Here is a 17,162-nt window from a genome sequence, read left to right as displayed (position 1 = left end):
TAAATCAGTTCCAGCAATTGCCCCTCTGCGTCCCAGGGACTAGTTGTCACAGCTCATTGCTGGCAGATCTCGAGTGTCTCTCGTACAGAACAGCAGTCTGAGAGTGCAGTTACCGTACGGAGCAAGGAGGCCTGCTTCCCTGATCCCCATGAAATGCTCGCAGACTTCTGCAGGGGCCTTTAGCTTAAATCATGATCTGTTCAGAGCAAAGTAGCCAAATACTGGAAAGTAAAAGCCTAGTTTTCATGGGACAAATTGTTAACCTCAATTCTGAGTCACTTATTAGCGAGGAGTTAAGATATTGGCAGAGTTAAAGGTCTGGATGCTGCTTTCCTGGTTCTCCTTTTCTACTTCTACCACACCTTCTTGAGATGAAGACAGCCATTCAGCAGTCATTGGTAGCCAAGGGCAAGGAGTCTGGACATTCAGACACACGCACAAAACCTGCAGCAGGGTAACGAGTTCCCACCTATCAGCTGCTCTGTTATAATCTGTCAGGTGCACACTTGTAGCCTGCAGGAGATGTGAAGCAGATGGGGGTTGAGGTAATCTGTTATCTTGCGTTTCCGGCAGACTCAGGCTGCACAGGGAGATGGGCCTCCAAAATTGTGTCAGACCTTCTCTGCCCAGGAGAGCTCCTCTGCTGCTATCCCATTGGAAAGGCATTTAACTAGGAGGTTTCTGCCCGTGTTCGGTGGCAGGACACCTCGAAGCATCAGCATCCTTTGCAAGGGAGACATGCTGGGACTAAGGCAGGAGCTGGCGGCCCACTGGTCAGTCCAGCTGACTGTCTGTATTGCTGAAGTCTGCTGAATACTTGGGCAACCCCCCCCGCCCCCCACCAAGCTGCTCTCTCTTTTTAGTATTCTCGGTTGTTTCAAATAGGTGGAAAAAAGTTGAATGACAGGCATCATTTCGGTGAAAATAACTCCCGAACAAAACCCTCAAGGATTCTATTTTCCTCCCTAAAGCATCCAGTTCACACTCATTTGCAAACTGTCTGAGGTCCTGTATCCTGTAACACACTTAAAATACCAGCTTCTATTGCCTGAATGCTGTCCATGTCATTCAGTGTTAATTGCATCATTAGGGTCACTTAATGGGTCGTTATCAGAACTTGACCTTGCAGATATCTTTGAGCGTTTGCTGTTAACACATCTTAAACTCATAAATATCCCCTGGGGACAGCTAGTGTTAAAACATTCTTATCACCCACTCTAAAGATGTTTGATTTTTAACAAATTAAGATATTGTCAATTTTACTACTTTATTATGCCATTAACAAAATCAAATGCCTTTTTCAGCACCATTCTGTTACAGAAATGACAAAGTCCTCTGTGAAGTATGGCTCTCAGGAGCCTCATTTCCTTCTGCTCACTCAGCATCAGCTCCAGAGCCTTAGTGCAGGCAACACCTGCATGTGTCCACATCACCTTGTGGATTGTTTACACCAGTGTGAGACTGGTTTGAAATGGGGAAAGTGTGTGTGAAGCAATCCTGTTTGAATTTGGGAGAACTGAGCACTAAAGTGGTCCATGGCTGTGTAACACTGCCGAGTGGAGAACCACAGTATTCTGTACTCAGACAGGACTGCCCCGGGGCCGGATCATGCTTTTCTATCGGTGAATCTGTTCTTATTGGTAGGATGAGAAGGATCCTACATGACATGAAAAAAGGCAGGAGAATGCAATCCTTTATTATCCCCGATCTTCAAAATGAGGGGCTAGAGTCATACGTCAGGCAGATCTGGTCTCCACACAGGTTGTAACACCAGCTGGGATGTAGGAGGCCAGCAGGTCTGAGCGAACACTAGCATCTATTCGGATGGTGGCGTGTGCTAACGTGGTCTATGGAATGGGCTAACGCAGCCTTTTCTTTACAGAACGTCCCTCCTGAGGTCCCGTCCCCGGATGATTCTCCCAGTTCAAAGCCTTGTGTGCCTCGCTGCCTTTGGCCTGGCCCTTCCCTTGGCCATCAGTCTCTTCCCGCAGATGTCTGAGGTCAGTATGTGTCTGGGCAGTAGTCGGGGATATCTCAGAGCTGCTTACTAGTGCTGCTGCTTGTTTTGCCTTCCTAGATAATAGTCGTCATTTTTTTTCCTTTTTTTTCCCTAGTGAGGCAGCAGATACCCATCACAGTAGCTCTAAGGAGATAAAACCGTAAGAGCTCTTTGCTTTTGGGTAAATTGTGTAGCAAGAGTCGAGGGAATTCATGCTGCTCCTAGTTAGCCATACACAGGTTACGTTGGCTTAGAAATGGGAAGGGAGAGGGGACACACTAGAAATAGGGTGCATGGTATGTGAGAGATGTGCTGACAGCAGAAATCAATTCTGCCATTGAATGTTTCGTTCCTCCTGGGCTCCTTCTGTGGAGGAAGTCCACTGCTGTCTCCTTCATTTGAACAAGTGCAGATTCACTGGGGAGGAGATGGCTCTGTCAGTCCCTGCCTCTTAACACTTGCTAGCGTGGCGTAGATTAATATCACACGGCTTTTGTCTAACATTAGCCAGTGCTTGGGTCGTATGGTGGGATACACCTTTCTAGAGAGCACAAAAGAACTGAATAGAAGGATCTTTGTTCCACCCAATAAACCTACTTCTAAAGACACAAGGGAGAGGACCGCATGATCCTCCTCCCTTCCATCCATCGTGTCTTGTGTTCTTCCCCAGCAGTGATCTGCTTCAGACCTCTCCTGTACAGAGGATGTTTAGCATGTAAAGGTAATTAATAACAGCACCAGGGAACTGTGGGGCAGAGGAGTTGGAATAGGAGATTACCAAAAGTGTGTGAGGATAACATGCTGCCAGCCTGATCTGCAATCAGAAAAGTGTCTCTGCTGGCACTGTGGGTAACTCTCTCCTCTTCTGGTGATGTCCAGGTCAGATGTGGTCAGATCACAAGACGGACAATGTTTGTGTTTCTGACGATGACTCTTGCTGCGAGAGTCAAGCTGGGCTCTTCCTGTCTTTTCTGTGAATATGAGCTTAGTCAGAACAGAGCTGCATCAGGCAGAACATGGTTCACCTCCCGCTCTCCCAGGACAGCGTTGTTTCCTTGGTATTACCATAGTCTGTCCATCAAGCAATCAGTTACAACAAAAGTACATGTTACGAGCAGGTGCACTTCCCTGGAGTTTCTTGGAGGCCTTCTGCCCTTTCGTCTTCTAGACTGTATCCCCAAAGACACAACGTATGGAGCAGGGGTTGTTGGGGCTTTGTGTTCTACACTGCGTTGTCAATGCTCCAATATAATATTTTTTCTGAGTCTAAGTGATTTCCAAGGGAAAAAATCCCACAGTTTTGCACCAAGCAGATACTGCATTTCATGGCTGCTAAAATGCAAGACGGAAGATAGGATGAGAATTCTGAAAATGAGCTGTAAAAGAAAAAGAGAACAGGCAGAATGGCTAATTAAATCATTTATACCCAAGTTAGCTGAACACATTGTTAAGATTTTTTTTTTTTTTTTGGTCATTAATTTTAATCATTCAGTGTTTGGAGAGTTGCAGATTGTAAACCAAGGAAGGATCACTATTATGAAATGATAAAACCTCTGTTAAACAAAGTAAAGGACTTTAATGGTGTTCTTTCTGTTTGAACTAGAACAGTTGATCAGAAATTGGTATCACAGTCCTTGCTATGTTATTCCACTAGTTAATTCCTTTTTTTTCTAGTCTGATGGATTTATCTACAACTTGTAGCCAGAGAAGCTTGTTGCACACTTGTCTGCTAGACTGAAAAACATGTTATGAATTTTCTCCTGTCCTTCTAGTTGTCTACAGGCTGAGATAAAATTGTCCCTTAATCTTCTCTTTAGAAAGCTGAATGTATCTCAATCTTGGAGGCTCTTGCTAAAACACTTTTTTTGGAAGCTTTAATGATTTACGTGTCTCTTCCTCAAACTCTTTCTAATTATTCAATATCCTTTTGGGGTCATTTGCATGAGAACCAGATGCAGTATTCCAGTAAGAAGTTGTGTGCAAGTACAAGTTGCAGGGGCAATGTGATTTGCCTACTCCTACTTAAGTTCATACATCCACAGAGTCGTTTGTTAGTCGTTTTGGCATGAGCTCACACCTTGGCTCATGGTCCATCAACTGTTTGCTCAAATTCTGCTTGGAGTTTTTGGCTATGAAGGACAGGGGGGTATTCCCAAGTCCAGCACCCATTCAAGGTGTGTGCCTGGGGTATGTCCAAAGTTCACGTTGGAAGGATTTATCATCCCCTTTGCAGGGAAAGGAACTGCAACACCGGAAGGTAGCCATGACCTTTCCTGATGGGTCTCCTTTCAAAATAATCAGGGAAGCAGGACCGCAGAATTTACCACCAAGCTCATTTACCTGAAAGGTTATGCACTGCCACTGTCCCCCATGCTGTACAGTCTTTGCTTCCAGCAGTAACTTTATGTTTGAGCATAGTATGATGCGCATTGACTTTCTTTCCACAGATCACTGTGTGATCCAGGTGTCCCTGTACCAGTGACCTCTGCTTTTAATTTTTAATTATTTATCATTTTCCCAGACTTTGTGTCTTCTCAGACCTTCAATAGCAGTCACTGTATATTTTCCTCCTTGTCGTTGACAGCACATGTTTAATAGTGTTGGCCAAACCAAACTATTCTTTCAGCGTAGACAGCAAACTCGCCCTATCATTTCTTTTTGAAATTTAGTGCATTTCCAGTATTTTCTTTAGGTTCACCCAGCATCACTCCTCACCTGAGTCTCTGAGCTAAGGTCAGCAGGAACTAAGGGTTTGGTACCCAAATGCAAGAAATTCAGAGAATTCGTACACTACAAAAATTACTATTAATTGTGTTAGGTTCTCTAGCTATAAAATGAAACTCATGAGGCTTTTCTGCCTGTTTTGGTATGGTCTGAGCTTTATGGGTGAAAGATGTGATATAATGTGTGGCATGTGATACTGCAGCTTGAAAAATTGTGTTGATGCTAACGGTTGCATGAATTCGAGTGCCCTCTGACACAAGGGAAGATTAAGGTCTAGCTTCCTTCAGAGAATATTGCAGGCACCAAGCAATACTGAAACCATGCAGAATCACTTGGAAATGACCTTCTAGAAGCAGATGAAATGTTATCTGCAGTGTAAACATGAATCAGTGCTGATTAGTAGATCAAACAGAATGATGTGCTCTCTGCCCACGCATCATGTCGATGAGAAACCATTACAACCGGCCGCATAGCTCATTACTAGGGCCTCAGCTCTGGTCAACTGGAGTTATCTCAGCGTGCGTAGCTGGACCTCTTGAAGCTGAGGAATCAGGTTCTCTAAAGCCCAATCTGATCAATCTTCCAATCATATTTGCATTCATTGTAAATGCACATATGTATAAAAGTGTTCATCCCTTTCTGCAGAACTCCATTGAGATCTTCTCAGTGGTCGCTACTTTGGGGCCATTCAAGTGAGCAGACTAAGTGATTTATCTGAAACAATCTCTTCAGAGCCCTTTCTTCACAGTCTTGGATAGGAAATCTGATTTTCATTGCAAAGAGCATCTCTCAATGATCGTGTGATTTTTTGATCATTCGTCACTGATCCATGAATGTGTCAGACAACTAGATAATGGACTTTACCGAATGTCTGGAAATTGACCCTGTTCCAAGTGTTCTCATTCTCACTCCATATATAAATGTAGGTATGTATGTATGCATGTGTTTGCTTTTTTTCCATAACTGCAGTCAGTGAAGCAGCTATGAACATAACACTACTGAGATGATGCTGTTGTAATGAGCTCTACCCAGGGAGTAAATTATTAACAACAAGAATGTGATAGGCTTGTTCTGCTCCAAAAATATGATTATGGTCTGAAGAGCAACCCTTTAAGGAATTGTAAATGAGCCAAATTATGTACTTAATCACACATTCACAGTCCTTTTTTCTTTAGTCAGAGAGTAAATGCAAAAGCTGATATGTTATTAAGCTCTGATTTTAGCATTGGAGCTTGACTGGCCTCCCTTGATCCACTCCTTTAACGGGGGTTCTGAGCATGCTTCACACAGAAGCAGAATTAAATCCTTGCAACAGATTTAATAAATGTCCCAGAGAAATGCAGCCACTAAATCAAGTACCACCAAAATTCCCCTTCTCTGTCTTGCCAAATACCTACTTCCCATTTACCTGTAAAAAAAGGCAAATTTTGACATATTTCTTGAGGGTTAGTAGAGCAGGTAACCTGGATACATTTTTAGAACTCTGCTAGTACTCGTGAAAGAATGGGCCAGCCTTGCTGTATCTGTGAACTTCAGGCCTAAATGCACCCATGGCCAAAAGCCTACAAGGCACGTATCACACAGCTTGGAGAGCTGAGGAGAGGGAGAGCCCCAGGAGTGACTCAGAGGCAGGAATTGGCTTCCTGGGAGTCCCGTGTTTGGTTGTGGGTGACCTGGCAACGTGGGCACTGGCAACCCCTCTTGGCTCGCTGCTTCTCACAGTTGGGGAGCAGCCTCAGACCAACATGGTCCTGTTATTGCTTGTGTGATATTCTGGCATGGAAGCCCCACTTGAACTGCTGATGGGCTAATGTAACTCAAGAGCCACCGTCTCGCCACCCTGCTCGCTCTCTTTGATTCTGCTTATATATCACTAACAATATACATCAATATACGTCAACCATTGCTACTTCAGAGTCAGTAGAATCATACCTGCTTTAAGGCAGCATAAGAGAAATTATAACCCAGCTCTGACTGTGTACAGAAACGTCACTATGGACTAAATGAAAATCATGGAGCTGAACCTTCACATGCTCAGAAAGATAGTGCATCCAGATCTTCTCTTGGGTTGGTGTTTAGTCAGCCTAAGGCCTCATATTTTCCTCGATTTGGCACAGATGGAATCCACTCGCCTGTCTACAAGTGTTCTCCAAAATTACAGCTTGTTTCTAAGTGTTATGATTTTGAAGAAGATAGCCTTAAAAAATAAAAACCTAATGTCAGCTGTAAAGACATGGGTCCCTGAGTCTGAGAAAACTTCTTTTCCTGAGAAATATACTTTTCATCCCAATAGAGCATTAGCTCCAATATCTAAATACATACATGTGCATTAAATAATTCACTACTGTTAAGTTTAGGAGAAACATCTAGTTAATGCATTTAGCCCACAACCTGAAACTGCCTCTCAAGCCCCCCAGGGAATCTCTTTTCTAGCTGCCTATCCTACAGCATCCCCACTGACAACTCCTACTCAGTTATGCACTGCCAATAGAAACAGCTGTGACAGTTCCAAACTGAAAATGGGACTTGTGTAAATTAAATTCAGTGTAGCAGCAAAAGAAAGAACCATGGGGTTGCTCCACTGATTTTCCACTCTTTGGTCCCTGCTCATCCAGAGCATTGATTTTGCAGCATCAAAGAGGATGCTATTGGACTTGAAGTGTGCAATAAACCCAGAGAAACCTGCTCATCCCACACCTAGTCCACTGAATGGTGCTGATAAAGAAGGATAAACCTGGGTGAGAAATGGAGCTGCAGCATCTGTGGCAGGAGTTGATGGCAGAGAAACCTTTGCACTAGCTCTGTTAGTACCCATGCCTTCATCACAGGTTAAGTTTAAAGGGCCTTCGTAGCTGGTTAGGGCAAAACAAACTATCTTCCAGAATTAGGCTGATTTCAGCTGAAAGCCTTTTCTTAAAAATAATCTTCCTTTTGGATCTCCAGGACAAGGGGAATAAACAGCCTAAAATCCAAGGCTGAGCTATTGTTTTCCAATCTGTTTTAGCCTTCATCTTGTTGGCAGGCTGCTTTAGAAAAGCAAAAGGTTAATGAGCCAATGTGCAGTGGGATTATTGCAGTAAAGATGACAGTGAACCAGTAATTACTAATTAGATGCAGTTTAACAGGAGGAACAAGTGAAATCTCCTCTTCACCAACTGTCAATAATTAGCAGATTTGGTGAGGTTGAAATGTGTCCACAGTTAAAAGGCTGATTTTTTAATGAAATGGCACTTGACAAAAGAGCTGTATGGAGGTCACAGCCATAGCCCTCGAGACGCTTCCCTATACCATACTTAGGAGGGAAATCAGATGCAAGACAGCAGGGGGTCCTCATGAAACCATTTCTCCCTTGGGATTACATTGCATTGGGGGAGGGGAGCAGGAGGGATTCTCTGCAGTAATTTTGTCCAACTTGGATGAGAAGCAAAGGAAAGGATTTGCCAGCTGCCACAGGGAAAAATGCTTGAGAAGTGAGAAGTTCTGTGGTATTTCTTTGCTTCTGGTTCTGAGGAATGGTTTCCTGAGAATCTGGTGACCTAAGTGTGCTGCCCAAAATCTACCCTTGTGATGGAGGTTGATCTTGAAAAGAACTGCTCTTAGGAAAGAAGTGCTACAAGGTCCTTAAGGACTTGTAGGAGGCTGGATCTCAGTTGCATGTGTCTCCAAAAGATAGAAGAAGATTGTGACTACAGCCATGCCCCAAGGCTTTGGTTTCCTACTGACACGTAGACTGGGCACTCCATCATTGACTTCTGAGGCATTAAGAAACTCTTCTGAGATTTTTCTCCTAGGGTCCAGTTTTCCCTCTGGTTGTTAGCAGTGACATGGGCAAGACTACCTTTAGTTTCAGTGTGAGCTTAAAATGTGTAGCTGACCTGTGTGAGCCCACTTAAGTTCCATGTAGTTCTCTCTACTTGAGTAGAAACCCACCAGGATTTGTATGATACTTGAGTGATTGAATGATGATGTGGTTCACGTTGGACTAGAGAGAAGAGCTATGGTACTTGGAAATGTGTTGAGCTCTAATCTAGGTTTCAGATGAAAAATAGTGCAAAACAAGGTTTGTGTCTGGTGTTTTTGTTAAGGATGGATTCATTGCTCTCTGAGGTTGGAGGACAAATAAGTGACCTGTTTATGTGAAGGACAGTACATAGTCGTGCATTTGGAAGGAGAAAGTAATGGGGGAGGAGGTGATGTTTGGGAAGTAGCAGGATGATACTAAACACACAGGTTTGAAACAGTTGCACTAAACTGAAATGTAAGTTGCTAGCTCATCCTTGATAAGAAATAATAGCCCATGGAGGTCATAGACTGGGTCTGTACTAGCCAGACCCTTGCACAAGCTGGGTCACTGGCCCATGGTGTCCAGACTGGACACTATGTCTGCATTCTCTCTGGGTCAGTTTTAACTCATGCCAGCCACCACTTCCCATCTAATGCCTGGTGTGACTGAGGGCAGCACTTCCAGGAACTGCTTCACAGTGAGCGCTATGAATAAAGTCACCCTCTTCATTGGGGAGAGGGAGGCCATATGAATGCAAGCTGGGCTGTACCAGTTGTCCCCAGGGCCTGATAATGGATTTGGGTTCCTATTATTTAATACAGCTGTAGCTCTACATGCCCCAGCGGTAATAGAGTATTAGCAAGTAGTCAGGAAGTAGTGGCATGCTAATTTTGGTCTGAGGCCTCTCTAGTTTATTTTGATTCATGACTAACAGAGCTTATTTGAGCTGATTTTTGACATCAGAGGACCATAGCCTTAATCTGGCATTACTGAAGAGTCATGTCTTCCAGCACAGGGACAGGACCATGCCTTCACCAAGCAGTGGAAAGCAAAGATCTCTGCAGCCTTTGCTTTCATAGTCTCCATTAAGTTGCCAGAGCTGCTCAAAGCACAGTCGGAAGAGTCACCCTTGCTCAGCTCTGCCATGTTTTCAGTTTTTGGCCCCATAGCTCATTCAGAGAGATGGGATTGCCCAGAGCAGTTATGAAGTCTCCTTCTCTGGAGATACTCTGGAGATCCTGTCCAACATGCTCTAGGTGACCGTGCTTGAGCAGGGAGGTTGGACTAGATGATCGCCAGGGGTCCCTCCCAACCTCAACCATTCTGTGATTCTGTGATTCTGTGGGATCATGGTTACGCAGCGCAATGGTAATCCTGGCCTGTCCATCTCAAAGGTGGCCCTCTAATAACTGAGCCTACTGGACAGGAAAAGCTGCAGCTATGGCCTGGGGCTGCATGCTAAGGGAGGAGCAATAAACTCAAACCTGACTCCAGGCTGAACAGCCAGTTTGTCAGAAAGGTTTTGCACCCCATTGGTTTCGAAGAGGAGTGGGTTTTACTGTTTGTTTCTCTGCCACCTCCGTCCCGTCCCTATTCTCACCAGCCTTCTCTGATTGAGAGCGTCAGGCAGAAGAGATGTGTTCCCTGGCTGGTCCCCCCCCTCCAACCCTCTTTTTGATGCCTTGCTCACTTCTCCGGTTTTTGTTCACCTGCACCATCTGGTAAGAGCAGGATGTACAGACCCGCGAGTGTTTCCCGAGGAGCCAGACTTCACGCACTGCCTTCCCTTGGTCTTACCCTTTGGCCTTCCCTTTATACCTTCACTCCATGCCTCCTCTCCCACCTTGGCAGCCTGGGAGCTGCAGAACACCTTTCCTGTAAAAACAACCAGGCATGGAGAAAAAAATCACTGTAGCCTGTTTCCGGTGCTGTAGATTACCCCCAGCAAGCCTAACTTTTAGTTTCCTTCTAACTGTGTTGCTCAGGAAGGCTGCTGCCCAGGAGACTGCCAGCATGGAGGTGTCTTTGCCTTACTGAAAGTATTTAGATGCTCTGAGCTTGTTTGGCTGGGTTCATCCTTGTGCTTCGGCTTGCAGAGAAGTGCACAGGGAGCTAGAAGGGGGTCTGCAGTTCTCCAGGAATGGCGATGAGCTGTTACCACTAATAGTCATAGGAATTTTTGGTGTTAATTCTGTGCACTGTAGATGCCCACAAACTGTTCCCAAGCCATCTCGTGCCTCCTACCCAAGTCACTCTCTCAAGGACTTGCTCTTGGCCAGAGAGATCTGCCCCTGTTCCTGCTCTTTTCTTGCCTGTCATGTCAGCTCATCCTTGGCTGTTCCAGCTTTCTCCATCTCTGTTGTTGGCTCCAGTGTGACCATGAGGAAACCAGGCCAGAGCATTTGCTATGTTTCTTGGATGTGCCTATCCTGACCACAGGTTAGAGCCAGCTGACAAGACCAGACCCACCCTCCACTTCATAAATTTTCAAGCCCCAGTCTAAGGGACACCAGAGCTTTTTGGAGTTGGTGAGCGCAGACATGGCCGGTGCAGGCAGGCTCACATGCTGTGAACCCTGTTCTCCAGCACCTTTCCCTAGTTAAGGTATTCCTAAACTCACGGGAATGCTTAGAACTTAGTAGTCCCCCCAATTCCCTTCCCATGGGAAGACTTTAGCCTGAGTTGCTGAACCAATTTACTGCAGCTACTCTGTGTCCACTCTCCAGCATCCACACACTCCCTTCTGCTTCAAGTGTGGCTTCAGTTTAGTGGTTGATGTTTCTGCAAAAAGCTTGTAAAAAAACCCAAGCAAACCAAAAAGAAAAAGAATCCAGGTTCTACACGAGTGTGACACCCTCATTCCCCCCCAGTTCTGGAAAACCTCAAGGCCTCGTTATCATAACTCTCCATCACTATTGTCTGATGCTATTTTAAGTTCTATTTCTGGGACTGCGTGATGGAGGAGATACCATGACTTGGTAATTTCCTTCTTCATTTTTCTGGTTCGATATGATGCAGAGACAGTTCCAAATGCAAGTGTAGCAATTATCTAGCAGAGCAGCATCTACCTTGTTGCAGGGCCATCTCCTAAGTTTTCTTTGGGCAGGTGATTTGCTGATGATCAACAGGGACCCAGACTCCCAGCGTAACTCTGAGCAGTGCCGTTTTGATTCATCTCTCAGAAATTCCTTGTGTTATGGGGTTGCTTACCTGAGAGGCAACCAGAAGAAAAGGAACTGGTTTTGCAAAGTGAAGAACATTTCTGGATCAGAACAGCTCCTCTTTCCTTGTTTCTTTTTCTCATTTCTTTCTGTTACAACATGAAATCAAAACATTTCCCATGTCAGCTCAGTCCAAAACCGGCTGGGCTTGGGGCATCTCAGGCACCACTCCTTTTTGGGAGCAAATATCTCCTTTTCCAAGGTAAGTGAGAGGCTGCCTGTCCAGGCTGAGTGCAGGAGGAGGTATTTTCCAATGATAGCTTGGCAACAGCTGTGAAATGAGTTCGCGTTTTATCAGAGACAGTGAGCAAACATTTGCATTGTGGCTCTAGTCCCTGTCTGCGTTGGTGCTGTTGTTGTTGGTTTAGTAGGATAGGGAAGGTTTGGTTTGAGTAGGGATGGAGCTACTTGCCCTTGCAGTCTGCACTTTGGGGGAAGCGTGGTCATTCTCTGCCTCAAGAGCAGAGGAAGAGGAAGGACCCTATCTTCAGGGGCATCAGCTCCACCATCAGGTTTTGAAAGAGTGTAGGAAGCCTTGTAGTGGTTAGATTTACACCCGCCTGGCCTGTTTGCACCTTGCAGGGTAATTATTAGGCTCAGTGACATCTCGTGCCTGGGAAGGTCACGAGTGAGCAGCGTTGTGATTGATTTGGAGACGGCGTCTTTGTTCTCACCTTGCCTGTCCGAGAGGCTTTGATTTGTGACTTGGCTGGTTTTTGAAGTCTGTGTGTAAGAGTGGCCCTTTGTTTCAGGAGCAAAGGTAAAGTTTGTGGGAGTTGAAGGTACTGAAAATTTCACAAGATCTAACCCTAAAATTGTAATCTGGACCAGCAGAGCGTATTCTTAGTGCGAAGCAGTGGCTTGAAGTGAACTGTTATTTGTGGTCATTCAACGTGGGTGTGAGAGAAAGGACCTTTTCGTACTGCCCAGGGGCTTTGACAGCAGTGTCAGACAGGGATCTGGTTTCATGTTTATATCTCTGTCCCTGGGATACAGGTTCAAGTATGTAAACTATCTATCCTGCAAGCACAGGCTCCTGCAGGTGTGTGGGTGCTAGTGGGCATAAAAAAACATTCCTGACACCATCTCTTTTGAGGAGTCTTCACCTCCTGATGGCTATAAGCCATTAGGAGTCAAAAGAAAGAGCTGACATCCGACAACTCCGGATAAACAGCTAAACATTAACCCTTAAAGTAGCTCAAAAAACATACTTAAAAGGCACTTTGTGGAAAGAAGCCATTTTTTGCAGGCCTGTTAATTGCTGTCTTTCTTCGGGACACCTTTCAGCAGCACCTACTATAAACAGAGCGGCTTCTCCCAAAGCACTTCCCCCCAAGGATGCCTCCCCTTGTCCCAGGGCAGGGGATCTCAGCCCCGGTCTCCTTTTGCTCTGTTCAGGCCACCAAGCCTCCTGCAGCTCTTCCGGCTTCTTCTTGGCCGGAAAGCCGAGACCTTTCCTTTCTGTCTGCCAGCCCACCCTGAGAACTGGTTCCCCTTTCTGGTCTTGGAGCAACCTTTCTGTCTGGTGCAACTGGGTGCTTCTCTTGCTCTTCCCTGGCTGTTGCCTCGCTCACGCCTCCCATGCCATTGGATGTGCCTATCCTAACCACGGGTTAGAGCCACAGTACACAGGGTTGTCTAAGTCCTCCACTGCTTATTCCAAAATAGTTGTTTTAGCTCATCTGGAGCAACCATACATCTGAGTACTCCAAGTGAGAAGTTAAGGATATGAGCAAAGGAAGGCCTGTTGTCCAGACTCACCTGCAGTAATTATACTTGGTTATTGTAGAAAATGCCTTATTAATCACATTTCCTAAGCACAAGCATTTGTAATTCTCTATAATTGCTTTTTAAATTATTTGGATCTAGCAACCAGTTTCGGATGAGTCTGTTGGTCCTTCAAGAGAAGGGAATACAAAGAAGACTTGGGTCCTGAGGAACTTGCTTAGCTTTGTTAAAGCAACAAAGATATCCCTAAGTTCCTGTAATACCCTTCACAGTTTTCCTGCCTAATAACTGGAGATCTGCAGGGTTTGACATTCTCACCAAATAGCAGCAAATTTTCTGTTCTTCTTGTGAGATTTATATTAAAATGGACCTAACTGCTCATTTTTGTCAAAGAGGAAACTTGCCTTTGTCAAAACTGTGATGACACAATTTCCCTTTGCTTCTTCCAGCAGAGACTATTGCACTTCTTGAAAACCCTGCTCCTTCATTCGCCTTTAGGGAAGATTTCTGTCAGCCACTTTAGGTTTGTCTAGCAGAGCTCTCTTGCAACACCCTTTTCGTGTCCCAAATATTCTTATGGCACAGACTTGCACAGCCCAACACTGAAGGGCAGTCCCCTCTGGAGCACACCAGGATTTTCCACAGCAGCTTAGGACAGAAAGAGAAGATTGTGTTGCAGTGATTAAAGGCCTGGTGTACTCTAATCCTGATCTGATTTTGGCAAGATGAAGCCATTTGGGTTGATGAGGGTATGTCTTTCAGTCCACTTCCAGGTATGAGAAAAATCAGGTATTTCACAGAGAGCTGAGGGTGGTCAGCATTTCCTGAAACCAAGCCCTTCTTTTCCAGTTCCTAGATGTAGGTGAAGTTGCCTCTTTCAGTGTTTGGAAGCAGGGGATTTTTTTCTTCCAAAGAGGGAAGATAACTCTATCTGCTGACACCTCATATTCCAGTAAAGAACAAGGAGTTGCAGTGCTTCTGAACTCTGCAGTTTTGGGGGTTCTCAAGATGATACTTTAGGTGGGCTGATGACTCCTCCGTCCATTAGTTGGCTTGAATTTCCCCCAACAAAGTCTGCAACGTGACTTCTTCATGACCTAATGGAAGAAGCCTCCTTTTGTCCTGAATGCCCTGCACGATTTCAGGAGAACAGCCTCTCGTGAATAAGGGTTCTTCACCTCGGCACTGACTGCCTTGAGGTGAGAGTATGTGTGGTTCTGCTGTTGTACTAGACTAGAGATGAGACCGTTCAGGATCTGGATGAGAGCAGCTCCTGTAGAAATCCATTTGGCTTATCTCTTGAGTGCTTGCCTTCTACACATGAGCAGACCTTCTTCTCTAGAAGATGAGAGACTTAACTCCTTCAAAGACCTTCCATTTGGTTCTTTTTTTTACACAACAAATCATGCTTTTGTCTCAGCTTGTCTCTCTCCAGGGCAACTTCACTTTGATTCTTGATTTAGTTTCATGCCTGAGCTTCTGCATCATTGTATATAGGTGGTGAATTTATGACACATGTGTCTTACCACTTGGTCTCCTCCTCCTACACTCACTATATACATGAATCGTTGCAGGATCACGGTGCAGGATTCACACTGGCGGCTCCTAGATAGCAGTGACCGGGTGAAGATGGGGAGGGTGAGAAGAGGGAAGGCCCCTCGTTTCTGGGATTACTAGAAAGAGCTAGAAATGTCACTTTTTTTTCTGCACGATAAGAAACTGGAAGACTTTTTTTTTTTTGTCTTGCTTTTTAAAACCTTACAGTTTCATAGTTTGCATTTTTTCGATGCTTGGGGTTTCTGTTGCTGTGGGCAACACTCTTGTTCCACAAAAGACTCACAAAATACTATTTTGCGAGGACTAGGAGACTGTTTCGTTCAGGGGAGTGACCTTGCCATCCATTCAGAAAGCTGGAAGACTTGAGTATGTTCTGCTTCCCGGTGAGATGGTCTCGGAGCAGTGTGAGCCCCACACTCACCGGGCCCAGGCTCTGCTCCTGAGCGTGGCTTTCGTTCATCCAGAGACGTCGTCCGGAGGCACCATAAGGCTGGCCATGGACAACCAGAAAGTTAAAGCCTGTGCCTTACTGAGGAGCTGGTACAGGGCCGAGAGCAAACACAGGGGACAGAGCACGGGAATGAAACGTCTGTTGAGCCGCTGTATTCAAAGGACAGGCAGGGACCTGTCGGCCGGTTGAAGGTACCTTGCGGCCTTAGGTGCCTGCTGTCATGTGTTACTCTCCCACCTTCTAGGGCTGATTGTTGTCATCAGTCATTTCTATAGCACCGGAAATAAATGTGCCGCTGGGCAGCGGGAGCTCACCGCCACGCAGGTAAATTGTCGTCTGCTCCTGCCTGCTGGGCCGTAGCCCAAAATGTCGTGTTTTGCTTTTTTCCCTTCTGATGAAAATGTTTTCTTGATGTAGAAGCTATACATAATATTTTTCTTTAGTGGAACTGTAATACACTATTTTGCAACTCTGCATATAGGCAGCTGTGTTCTCACTGATCTGGGGAGCAAAAGTTAAACAACTGCTGCCTCGATGAAGCTGCTGTCCCAGTACTGACCCATAAATCCTGCAGCCTCTCCCGTTCTGCTTCAGGGCAAAGTCAGTTGCTCCCATTTAAGGTGAGGGCTGTTACACCTTAAGCCTTGCAGCTGTGTCAGAAGCAATTGCGCATCTCTAGGCAAACATCTGTTGAGTATGAGGAATATTCCTGCTCATCTCTACACATAAACCTGATGGCACCCAAGTTGCTGCTGACACTTTGCATTTCAGGCTCTGCTAAAAGCCGTGACGTTTGCAGGGACGGAACAGAGGTGTCAGCAGATGTGATAGAGTGTGAATAGCTTGTGGCACTAACACCGTCGCTGACATACTTTACCTCTAACAGATGTCATAGCGGGGTGATGCATGTTGCCACGTTCAGACCCTTTCCAGCCTGATCTGAGAACAATCTGTTTTCCGGCCTGTCCTGCAGACAGCTGGAGGTGGATGCTGGTGGTCAATGCATCCATGATAGGAACCAGGCACAAAAAAACTCTTCTGAAATGGATAAGCCTCAAGAGCTAGGACGGCCAAATATTTCAGTTTTCCTCCTTTTACTAATATTTGTTTTTTCAAGGGGAATAGAGAAAATAAAATTAATTTCAAAGGATGGCAGTTTTTAATGCCAGTTCCAGGGGTGCCCAACCAGAGGTTTGAAAGCAGCTCCCATAAATGCACCAAAGTCTGCTGGGAACAAGCTGGTCAGAAACTACTACTGGTGCAATGGCTGGAGCCAGAGGCTGCAGCACCTCTATCTCCCTGATTTCTGGGGCAAGTTTTGCAGCTTATACTGGACTATTACCTCCTCCATGGACAGCTAGGGGACCTTGCCCTAGCTAGTTTAAAGTGACCTCAGGTCCTGCTGCAGGCAGTGCATTTCTGTCTTGCACTTCAGTGTAAGCCTGCCTTAGTGTCTGCGGAGAAATGATAGGTCCCCAAAAGTTGCTTGTTGAAAGCAGCGCTCTGAACTCAGAGATAGTCGTTTATGTGAAATCCGCCACTAAGTTATTACATAGCAGGGATTTAAAACATGTTACCCACCTGCTAGACATATCTCACTAGTTCCAGATTTGCAGTCAAGCAATAAACTTGGACTGTCTCATAGTTCCTTCCTCTATGTATATGCTGGATTACATGTGAATCCATTCACGTGGCAGT

General features: G+C 45.4%; 1 protein-coding gene across 1 annotated transcript in view; it reads left to right on the top strand.

Annotated features, from left to right (window-relative positions):
* The window catches only part of SFXN5 (sideroflexin 5), a 111,881-nt gene that overhangs the window by 88,185 nt on the left and 6,534 nt on the right, over positions 1-17,162 (top strand). The window contains exon 12 of the mRNA XM_062574473.1: positions 1,883-2,000. Within this exon, the coding sequence (XP_062430457.1) occupies positions 1,883-2,000 (118 nt within the window). The remainder of the gene's footprint in view (positions 1-1,882; positions 2,001-17,162) is intronic.

Source organism: Rhea pennata, chromosome 4 (assembly GCF_028389875.1).
Source record: "Rhea pennata isolate bPtePen1 chromosome 4, bPtePen1.pri, whole genome shotgun sequence".
NCBI lineage: Eukaryota > Metazoa > Chordata > Aves > Rheiformes > Rheidae > Rhea > Rhea pennata.
The sequence above is the reverse complement of the archived record's forward strand: the minus strand, read 5'-3'. Positions and strand labels throughout refer to the sequence as shown.